The sequence below is a fragment of the Mytilus edulis genome, chromosome 7, assembly GCF_963676685.1.
Source record: "Mytilus edulis chromosome 7, xbMytEdul2.2, whole genome shotgun sequence".
Taxonomy (NCBI): Eukaryota; Metazoa; Mollusca; class Bivalvia; order Mytilida; family Mytilidae; genus Mytilus; species Mytilus edulis.
The window spans coordinates 42,744,663-42,756,532 of record NC_092350.1 but is presented as its reverse complement, the minus strand read 5'-3'; the positions used below and the strand labels follow the sequence as shown (position 1 = coordinate 42,756,532).

General features: G+C 33.0%; 1 protein-coding gene across 1 annotated transcript; it reads right to left on the bottom strand.

Moving 5' to 3' along the window:
• Positions 1-2,833: 2,833 nt before the first annotated feature.
• On the bottom strand, positions 2,834-9,269 carry LOC139483136 (uncharacterized). Its single transcript, XM_071267169.1, has 2 exons — positions 6,972-9,269; positions 2,834-2,884 (listed from the first exon to the last, which is right to left on the bottom strand). Exons 1-2 carry the CDS (start codon positions 9,267-9,269, stop codon positions 2,834-2,836), a joined length of 2,349 nt encoding a protein of 782 aa, XP_071123270.1.
• Positions 9,270-11,870: the final 2,601 nt, after the last annotated feature.

Sequence of the window (11,870 nt, the reverse complement as noted above, 5' to 3'; positions counted from 1 at the left end):
TGTTTAATGTGCTCTGGATGGGTATCGCCAAAGTTAAAGTTCAAATTAAAGTGGTTGCGCAGAGTTTTTTGGTATGAAAAAGGGGAACGGCAGACAATTATAAAAAAATTAAAATCCTAAAAATTTTACAGTATTTTGGACATAATTGGGATATCCCCAAACCAATTGGCCCTGTTATTTGATCCGAAGTTCTCAAATAGAAGCTGTATTATAATAAATTTGTAAAATAGTCCACGAAACGCTGTGTCTCGCCGGATATTACTGCTTTTAGTGTAAAAGCGTAATGTTGATCGGCTGTACATTCATCGGTCAAAAAAAAAAATGTTTTTCTGTAGATGCTTTTTCTTGATATTGAGGTAAAACTCCTATACAAGTTTTAAAACACTTCATGGAGGTAATAAATTTATCATGTCAAAACAGTTTAATTCGGTTTTATTTAACGAAAACAAAACTGTATGGTTTTTAACAATGAGCAAAACCCATACCCCATAGTAAGCTATAAAAGATCCCAAAATGACGCCACTTTCGACGACATTGTCGTGTCTCACTGTCGCTACATTGATGTCGCAGGCTCGACACAAATTAACAGACTAATACTTTATTGTTTACAAATGAAAGACTTCAAATCAACTCACACTTAAGCCACAGGAAAATCGGAGAAGGATGTGTGGGGGGGGGGGGGGGGGGGGGGGGTTGCTCGGACTAAGCGACAAAGCACCAATACTATAAAATAAGAATTATCCGAATTTTTTTTAGCGTTAATAATCATTTGAACATATATATGAATATCAATCTTTTACTTTTAATCAATTGAATTTTCTGATATACCTCGCACTAATTGAAAAATAAACTTTTTGGAATATCTGTGACACATGTGACGACGAACATGTTCCAGTTGTTGCAACCATAATACCTTCATCTTTTAATCGAATGTGAACTTCCAAATAAAACCAAATCACTCGGTTTGTAATTTCGCGAATAAAACAACGGGTACCACACGTTGAGCAGAATCTCCTTACCTTTCTGGGGAACCCAAGATCACCCCGATGAATTTAAATTACCCAGTCATACCGATCTATTGAGTCAGCCATTTGAAACTGGTTTTTTTAAGCCACCGCAACTTTACTGCAACTGAAAGTTGGAGGCATAGTGTTTAACCTCTGCACATGTCCGTCCGTCCGTCCGTCTTTCCGTCCTATTATGGGTATATAGTTATTCCGCATAACTCCTCTAACATTTGAATCCTATGAAGTTCTCTTTACTGTCTGTTTGTTCACATATTGAAGGTGTGCTGCATGTGATCAGGGTTTAATTTTTATTAATATGTGCTGTTTTGGGAGAAAGTTGAACTTTGTCATTTTTGGAAAATTTACTTGCATAAGTAGGGCGTTTCCAGATAACTCCTCCTACAGTTTGAATGCTAGGAATTTATCCCTCTGCTAGCTGTTTGTACATGTATTGTAGGTATGCATGTCATTGTGGACAGGGTTTTGTTTCTTTTTATTATTTTTCATCTTTTGGGAGAAAGATTGAACTTTGTCCTTTTGGGGTATAAGCTGTTAAATGAGTGGAGTGCGGGGGCATCACTTTGTCTAGTTTATATTTTTTTCTCGTGTTGTGCTGTTACACTTCTGTTACAGTACGATGTTCGCTCACATATATGTTAAACTCCGCCACGAGCACTTTATTTATGTACCTACCCCAAGTCAGGAGCATGAAGTTCAATTGTTGTCGTTGTATACATATGTGTCATATTAGTTTTTTTTTGTAAAACAGACCGTTAGTTTTTTCGTTTGATTTTTTTCACATAGTGCATGGTGGCCTTTTGTAGCTGACTATATGGAGTGTTGAAGGCTGTACGGTTGCCTATTTATATGATTTCTTACATCCACTGTATTTAAACTATGGTGGATAGTTGTCTCATTGGGAATCACACCACATCTAACTTTATTTCAACTCCTATGTTGCGTATTGTATACTGCAACATTGTTTATTTATTACGCATATCTCTTTTGTTTATTTATTACGCATATCTCTTTTGTTTATTTATTACGCATATCTCTTTTGTTTATTTATTACGCATATCTCGGAGACCTCTTTTCGGAAGCCCGAACTTTTAAATTTTGAAAAAAAGACATTTTATTTGAAAATTTAGTTAATTACATAGTGTTTGATGTAAAGAGCTGTAATATTGGCTGTGGGATAACAATCAATCAAGAGATTGAGCCTTGAACACTTTACAATATTCAAAGTTCGCTAAAATTCGTATTTAATTATGCAGAAAGGGATTATCATTATCTTAAATATACTAAGAATTGACACTCGCCATGGTTTTCAACCTGTTCTCAACTTTCTAGTCATGTGCATGAGATATTGCACGTGTTGAACCACTGAACCTTTAGTACAACTTTCGAAGAACCTTTACACATTTTACAATTTTTTTCACAAATTTTGCAATAAAAAATAAAATATGCAATTGAACAATTTTTATTTTGAGCCCAGTAATTTTATCAAAAAAGATATCTTTTGTGGGGTATTTTTGTATAAATTGTATTGTGCTCACAACACATATTATGGTTGGATACTAATTGGCAATCTCCCATACAGACAGAGTTTACGTCCTTTCCTCCTCAAGATTGAGGAGGAAAGGACGACAACTCTGTCTGTATGGGAGATTGACTAATTGGTTAAACTTAACGTACTTTTTATCTTTAGGCTATAAAAGTTACTTAGAAGATTTTATAAAACCTATTGATACTGAAAGTAAATTTGTATTCTGGTTCAGTGTTGACAAAAAAAAATTTGAAGACGTCTGAAAATGTAATTTTTGGTATTATTTATGTGCCTCCTGAGAGTAGTAACTACTCATCAGTAATGAGTTGATCTGAAAATTGAATCAGAATTTCAAAGATGAAATAGAAATTCTGAATTTATTTTGTTTACTTGGAGATATGAATGCACGTACGGGAATTTTGCCCGATTTTGTTGATCAAATACAATCGACGACTTTTTTGAACAAAATGTTTTAGATATCAGTGAGACTGACGTTAAAATTTTAGATGACCTGGGTTTGTCAAGAATAAGAAACAGCCCAGATACTGTCATAAACGGTTTTTGCCGAAAGCTAATAAGTTTTTGCAAAGATAATAACCAGGGGCCGTGTCAACGAAGCTGTCCTAGGACTAAGACATGTCTTAGGATGGTCTTAGGACACGTCTTAGTCCTAAGTCGGGTTAACGAAAGTCTCCTAAAATAAGATATGTCCTAAATTTGGTCCTAAAGTTAGGATATACAATTAGGTGTCTTAGGATAGTCCTAAAGGTTACATCGTCCTAAAACGTAATAAAAACAACAAATATGGCATAAACTCAATACAAAAAATGCTAATACAATATTAATCTATCATAAGATAAAATTAATAAAAAAAATTATTGTTTAATGTTTGTTTAAGATTTAATTGTATTATATTAAATTATTTCGTGATGCCTTTTTTGAAGCCTAAACAATACTATCATTATAAGCAACATATTTTCAAATATGGGGAAAAGTTTACTTCTTTTTTACCTAATCCTGATTCGATACATGTAATGAAATCGAGTAGACCTAAGGACAAAACTAGTTTATGTACTAAAATTGCAGCCGCACGAATATCACAAAGTTTTGTGACCATTAACTTTTTTTTTCGTATTCAATTCATTTATATCTTTTATCATATTTAATAACGTATTCATTAGTATTCCGTAAAAACTTTAACTTTTATTTTGCGTTAATTGTTTTCTATATAAGAGTCATCCTCCCTCTCTTTACAGATAGGTTTTAAAATACAATTCAATCTATGTTGTACAAATCTCTACATATATTTTCAATTAAATAAATGTGTTAGGATGGTCCTAGGACCATCGTAGTTAGGACTGTCCTAAGACAGCTTTGTTTTACATACTAAGACATGTCTCAGACACGTCCTAAGACCATCCTAAATAATGTCCTAAGACCTATCTTAGGACATGTCCTAGGATACTTTCATTGACACGGCCCCTGTTTATTTTTAATGGTAGAGTTCGGAAGGATAAAATTGGAATGTCAACAAGTAAAAATAACAGTGTAATTGATTATGTTATTTATCGTCCTTCCCTACGCCTATATCACCCTTCTCAGTAGCTCCGTAATTTTCGTATCACGGCTTTGAGACGAGAGCAGGAATTATCAGCGACGTCACAATGTGAGAGGAGACGTTATCAAGCTTGCTTCCGTCAAGCGTAAAACTGTCTTACGGTGGGGAAAACCACCAGTAATAGAACGATAAACAGATAATCAGGTTTTCTTCGTATAGATATCGTTAAATATCAGCCGCTCGACACAATGTGAAGCTTTTTTGCTCGTTCGCTGCGCTCACTCGCCAAAAAAGATTCACATTGTGGCTCGCAGCTGATATTTTACGATATCAATTTGTAGAAAACCCGATAATCTAGTCTGGTACTTCTTTATTGCTACAACTTGTACATGATTTTGAAATATTTGAATTTAATAAACTTTTTTTCAGATTTGCATTCACCACTTGCACTTACTTTACGTCTAAATGACAATTTTCAGGAAAAAAAGAGTATAAATAAAAAAAAAAATCCAAGAATTAAGCCATGGGAACAAGAAAAAAGTGAATTATTCAAAAGTAATATAGATCAAGAAAAACTTGCATCTCTGCATTTTAATCTGCTCGACGCCATCAGTGACCTGAAACTCTGGTCAAACATGATATTGATACTTTTATACAAGAGGTCACTTCTATACTTTTGCAATCTGCAGAACAAAGTGTAGGAACATCTGTTGGAAAAAAGAGGTTGGTAATTGATACATGTAATGGTCAAGAAAGCAAACTATGGTTTAACGGAAATTGCAAAAAGTCTAGAAGGGAATATCGTGAAGCAAAGAGATTAATATACAAAAAATACAGTTCAAATCTATTTAAGAGCAGATTGAAATTGACAGAAAATGTATATAAGAGAACTCTGGATGAAAATATCATTAAGTTTAATAGAGAGATGCGGATCAAAATGAAAAACATTTTTTCATATCCAAAAGAATTTTGGAAATTTTTAAAAAAGGTCGAAGAAAAAGAAATACAAATTTTACTCTAGATGTATTGTTTTGAATAGATTTGAATAAAAATAAATTTGACAGTCAAAATTGACTTTGATATACAAAATGATGTAAATGATGTACAGAATGATTTGTTGAATATTATATAACAATTGAAGAAATAAAAAAAGGTAATACAAGCTTAAAAAAACAACAAATCACCGGGTGAAGATAATGTTATAAATGAATATGTATCATCGTATTTTTTGTCAGATTTCTTCCGTTTACAACAATTTTTACAAATAGTGTTTCATTAGAACGACATTTAATTCGTTGATTGAATATTCTAATGCAACAACGTTTGTAACGTTCATTTTGATTGGATAACGTCACTTTCTTACATGGCATCAATTGGCAATTGTTGCTATGGGACGTAATCGCAAGCGCAGACGGCATATGACATATTTTAAATACATGTTTTAACGTTGTTTTTTGTCAGTTTCATTAGAATGGAGATAACAATATTGCTCCGACGGCATCAATTTGGGATTTGATGGTCGCAAATACCCGTTTACTGTCTCCGCTAACGCGTCGCCAGTAAACTTAATTTGCGACCATCAAATCCCCAATTGATGCCGTCGGAGCTTAAAATACAATACAGTTATCTCCTAAATAACGGCTGTCATTTATATATATATCTTTATTTCTCACAAACCAAATTACAAAGGTATAGAGATAATTACATATTTCAATACAGTTATTACAATTACATAAATAAATAATGTACGAAAGTAGATAGAGGCGTTCACAATTGTTCACCCAGAAAAGTTTAATTTGTTATTTATCTCCTTAATAAGTTTACATAGGTTGTTTAGTTCTGTACATTTTTTAGAATTCATTAATTCATAAAACTTCAATGAGTTTGGTCTATTTCTATAGTAAAATGCAATACATTGTTTTCTACAATTATCAAAAGCTGAACAATTAAAAATGTAATGGTATTCATCACCAATGTCATCTGAATTACACAATAAACATTTTCTGTTTTCTCTTTCTATGTTTTGCCATCTTCCAGTTTCTATTGGAAATTTCATGTTTAAAGTTCGAAATTTAAAAAATAAGGATATCTGCCTGTCATCCAAAATATTTAAATATTTCTCAAACTCCAAAGTATCTTTAAATAAACGATAATTTAATGCTTTTGGTGATTCTTGTAGGCTTGCTAGCCATTTTTGTTTAAATTGATCTATCAAATTCTGTTTGATGGTTACATGTAGCCATGTTTTATTTACAAAAAAGATATTATTCCATACATATGACAAGCCACACATGTCTAAAATTGATTTGACTTGTTTTAACCATAAAATATTTGTACCATATTTGGCAGTTGCTAAGTTATACAAAATAAAAGGCAATTTGTCAGGTTTTCCAGTTACCAACTTGAACCAATAATTAATCATTCGTAACTTGATTGAAATATCTAATGGATATCTTCCCAATTCACCATAAATCATAAAATCAGGAGTAGACTTTTTTACTCCAAGTAATATTTTACAAAATTTAATATGAACCCTCTCGATTATTGAATTATTTCCAAAACCCCAAACTTCGCACCCATACAGAAGTATTGGTTTCACAATTTTATCAAATAGATCAAGTTGGCATTCAATTGACAGATTATGTACTCTACCTTTTCGAATAATATCGTACATAGCATGTGTTGCTTTTTCACATTGCTTTTTTTTAGCTCTTGAAAAATTTCCTGACCTAGACAGTAATACACCAAGATAAGTAAATTCACTCACAATGTCTAGTATTATATTATCATACTTAAAAACAATATTCTGCGGTAGTCTACCTTGTGAAAAAATTACAATCTTACTTTTTTGCACATTTACTCTAAGTTTCCATAACTCACAATATTCATATAAGGAGTCAAGTTGTCTTTGTAAATCTATCTGAGATTCTGCCATTAAGACAGTATCGTCAGCATATAAAATGACAAACAATTTTAAATAAACATTTAACTCTATTTCTAACTCATCAGAGATAGTGCACAAACCTTCTATATTTTTATTCTGTAAAAACAATTCCAGATCGTTAAGATAAATAGAAAAAAGCAAAGGAGAGAGATTCTCTCCCTGCCTAACACCAATAGAACAAGGGAAAAATTCAGAAAAATCTGATCCAAAGTGAATTCGTGATTTGATATTATTGTACATGTTGACAATAACGTTATACATCTTTCCGTTAATCGAGTGTTTAATAAGTTTTGACCAGAGACCAGACCGCCAAACAGTATCAAAAGCTTTCGCAAAGTCCACGAATGCACAATATAGTTTCTTCTTTTTTCTCTTTAGCAACTCAAATAATATGTGAATAACAAATATATTGTCTACTGTGGAATAACCTTTTCTAAAGCCAGCCTGGTTTTCATTTAATAATAAATAATCCTCTAAAAAAGAACTCAATCTAAGATTTAAAACAGATGTGAAAAGTTTTCCCAGGCAGCTGAGTATAGTAATTGGTCTATAATTCTGGGGATCAGATTGGTCACCCTTGTTTTTATAAAAAGGTATAATATTTCCCATAAGCCATATGTCAGGCAAAATACCAGAATCAAAAATCATATTAAAAAGTTTCACATAAACGGGTATAAAAATGTGTGATGTGCTTTTCATAAATTCATTGATTATCAAATCATCGCCACTGGCCTTTCCGTTTTTCAAGTCTCGTATACACTTGCTAATTTCTTCTGTGGTAATTTCTGAATTTAAAACTTCATTTACACCTTGAATGTCATTCGGCTCATTTGTGACGTCATTTGTATTCTCGGCGTTGTTTAAATTTTTGAAAAAATCAAACAGTACATCTAATGCTATGTTAGGTTTAGTTCTTTTCCCTCCCCTATTTAAAATTTTCCAATATTCCTTCGGATTTTTTGTCCTCAGGTTTTTCATATGTTTTTGAAATTTTTTTCTATATTCCCTCATCGATTTATCCATCTGGCGTTTATATTCCCGTTCTTTCTTTTTCATTTCTTCCCTTTTAGCTTCTGATCTATTACTGCTATAATTTCTCTTTGCTCCCCTGTAAATCTTTCTCTTATTCCAACATTGCTTATCAAACCATGGTTTGTTCCCCTTTTTGCCCATTTTTTGTCCTGTACGACTCCCTTGGCTAGCATTATATGTACCTAGAACATTTTCTGCAGCATCCAAAAATATGCTGTTAATGTTTTCAACTACTTCGTTTATTTTGCCTTGAGATAAAAGGTTACTGTCAACTGATTCTAATTCGGCAACCAAATCAGAAATTTTGTTCTTATCAATAAATTCTACGAATTCATTTTTTTTCTCAACATCCCATTTTTGTACCCGTTTTACTTCTCTTGCATTTTCCACGCTGTTCTCAGCAATATGCACATCTTCCTCAATACCATCTTTAAAATTTAAAGATAATATTAACGGAGAGTGGACATCTGAGAACAGCTTGGAAAAGTCCTGAACATACATATTTACAACGAAACATAGAAAATCATAAGTACAAATAAAATAATCAACAACACTGGCCTGACGGCAAGTAAATTTGCCTTCTTTGTCACCATTTACTCTACCATTTAGGATAATTATATTATTGTTTTTACACATTTCTAACAACATATTACCATAAGAGTTTTTACTTGTATCCATACTACATCTAACTTTAGACATATCATATAATTCTAGATTGTTTAAAATATCTACATTATCAGTATCAACAATATCATGCTGACTATGAACAGTTTCAATATATTCTACATCTCGACTAGTTCTACTATTAAAATCACCATTTAAAAGAATATACTTGTACTCTACAGAAAATTTCAAAAATTCTTGTTCTAATTCATTAAAAGCATCAGGCACCTTATATACTGAATTTTCTGGAGGGATATAAATATTTCCTATCATGACATCTTGGTCAGTTTTAAGTAAATCGGAAGAAATTTTCCACCAATATACTAAACTACTGAAATTTTCAACTGGTTTTACAAAATTTTCCAAGTGTGACTTGTAGCCGAAAGCTATGCCCCCCGATTTAACTCTTGCTATATTTTTTCTATTTTTTAGATGAAAAGTAAATCCTGGAATATTTATCTTATCTAGATCATCTGTTTTAGTCTCAACAAGAGAAATAAAATCAAATTCCTGAACCATATCTATAAATTCTGGATAATGCATACGTTTAATTACACCACAACAATTTAGAGTTAACATATTAATTTTACAATTACTCGTTCTAGTTAAATATTGTTCACTGTCAGGTAAGTTTGTCATACCATTACACTTGTTCTTTTCTGGGGTTCCCTATGGGTGGTCTGTTGAGTTTCGCGATTCCCTTCGTCGTCTCTTACGCGACTGGTAGTCTTCAGGCGTATTTAATACTTCTCTCCGATTTTTAGGCGATGGAGAATTTAGAGTCTGATTGTTGTATATTACCCCGTCTACATATAGGATGTCCCTAACAAGTCTCACACGATGTCCTTCAGCTTTCATCTCTTTCATAATGGGATAGAGACTTTTTCTGGCCTGCTCGATGGCTTCTGGAAACTGTTTATTTACACCGTATTGTTTTCCCTTTAGTCTATATGTGTTCGACATTACCATTGCCAGATCATTGTGGTAAATAAACCTTGCGACGATAGGCCTCGGTCGTCCACGTTTTCCAGGCTGGGCTCCGGTGCCGAACCTATGCACATTCCCTAGTTCAAGCTTGTGGTAGATGTGTAGCTCGTCCTTAATAAAACCTCGAATCATGTTTTCTGTGTTTTCGTTTTCTGGTTCTCTTAGGCCTGTAAAAATGAGATTGTTTTTCATTGAGCGACATTGTAAATCAATTATGGTATCTTTAAGCTCATAATTCTCTTCCTTAACCTCGTTGATCGAATCCTTTATTTCTTGTTTCAGTTCGTGTGACATGTCCTCAAAATCATTTACCGCCTTGCTCATCGCTGTTCTTATTCCACTCACTTCTTTTACATTACTCTCATGCTTAGCTCTAAAATCGTCAATGAAATCGCTAAGTCCTTGCATGTTTCTATTTGTCTCGCTGTTATCTTTCTTCATTTGCTTCATGTCTCTATCGATATTAGCGTTCTTGTTCTTTATAGAAGCAATATCAGATTCGGTCGTATCACACTTGCTTTTTAGCTTATTCACATCAGACTCCACCTTGCTTACTTTCGTTTTAAGCTCACCAAAGTTATGAACCATTGTAGTTAGAGTTCTATTTATTTGTGTAACTTGTAGCATCCCTTTTTCAATCGTGGTTAATCTTTCATTCATTCCAACCATAAGCTGATACAAGTTTTCTAGTGTTACACATTCCTTTGTTTCGCCATACAATACTTCTCTACTTTCATTGATCAATTCCGCAACTGTATTTGTACTAGCCATTGTCGCACTCGTATAGAGCCTCAAATCGTCTCAAATATGGATTGTATTGTTTATGTATTGTAAATACCCCGGGGCTCAGGTAGGTATAAGGTAAACAATTCAGGTATATAAACCAGCACTCTCGGGTATTATCAATAACTTAAAGTATTGTCACTAGATTATCTAAGTTTTCCCAAAAAATATCGTCTTTCAGCAGAAACTGAAAACGGGAGCTTGATCCCACATCCCATCGTTAAACATGCTCTCAGTTACATTTCGGAAATCTTTTGAAAATTATATAAATATATGACTTATCTGCAGAGCGATTTTATGCGTGCCTCCATCGTACATTCGTAACTCTCTCCTCTTTCCTCATTTGGTAGTTCGCGAAAAAATGATCGAGAAAGAATACTTAACGGCGGTCAGGAATGGCGATAGGATCGCAAAAATCTGGTTCGGGATTGTGAAAGAAAAATCTAATCGAGAAGACACATGCAAAGTCACTAGTTAATCTATTTTATTAAATTATAAAGACATATTAAAATAAAGAAAACAATTTGTCAAAATGGTTCATTTTTCTTGTGATAAACCTTTAGATAACCCAAGGAGATGTATATGATTGCCAATAAACAACTATCCACTAGAGATCTAATGACATAGATTTATAGATCATCAGATGGCCTTCGACGATAAGCAAAACATATACAGTCTGGTCTGATCAAGCATTGTTTTCAGATCAACTTTACGCGTTGTCTGATCTTTCAAGATTAATTTCGAGTAAACATCAACACAATCCTTCTGATAAAAAACTTTACCTTATCAAGCTTAATCTGACTTCCATTATGCACTATCTTACAAACGAAAAATATAGTTTGATGTATTTGAATGCGACCATTGTAGATCCAAAACGAGTGTCTTCTTTGATGATTCGCGTAATGTTATGTGTCTTCTTAAAACAAGTGTATGCGATCGACATGTGGCCTTTAATCAAGTTGTAAATTATCATCAATAGGAAGTTTTAGATATGTTCCCTTGGCCCTTGATATTGTCATTTAGACCTAGGAAATACACGGTCTGTAGTCTTTTAATCAAAGACAGTTTGCAAATTTTATGGGAATATTTAAATTGGTTATTCGATTGTCCTGGTTGATTCTGGACGGTTTTGAGTTTAATGGAATTTAATAAATTTAATATTGTGTCTTTAAAATTGAGAATGGAAATGGGAAATGTGTCAAAGAGACAACAACCCGATCAAAGAGCAGAAAACAGCCCAAGTTTTCTTCTAAACTATCATATGTTGTGTCGGTGTCAAGCTTCAAAATCCTATATCTTCACACATCATTTATACTTAATTTTTCAATTCGTACGTTAAAAAGGTAAAAG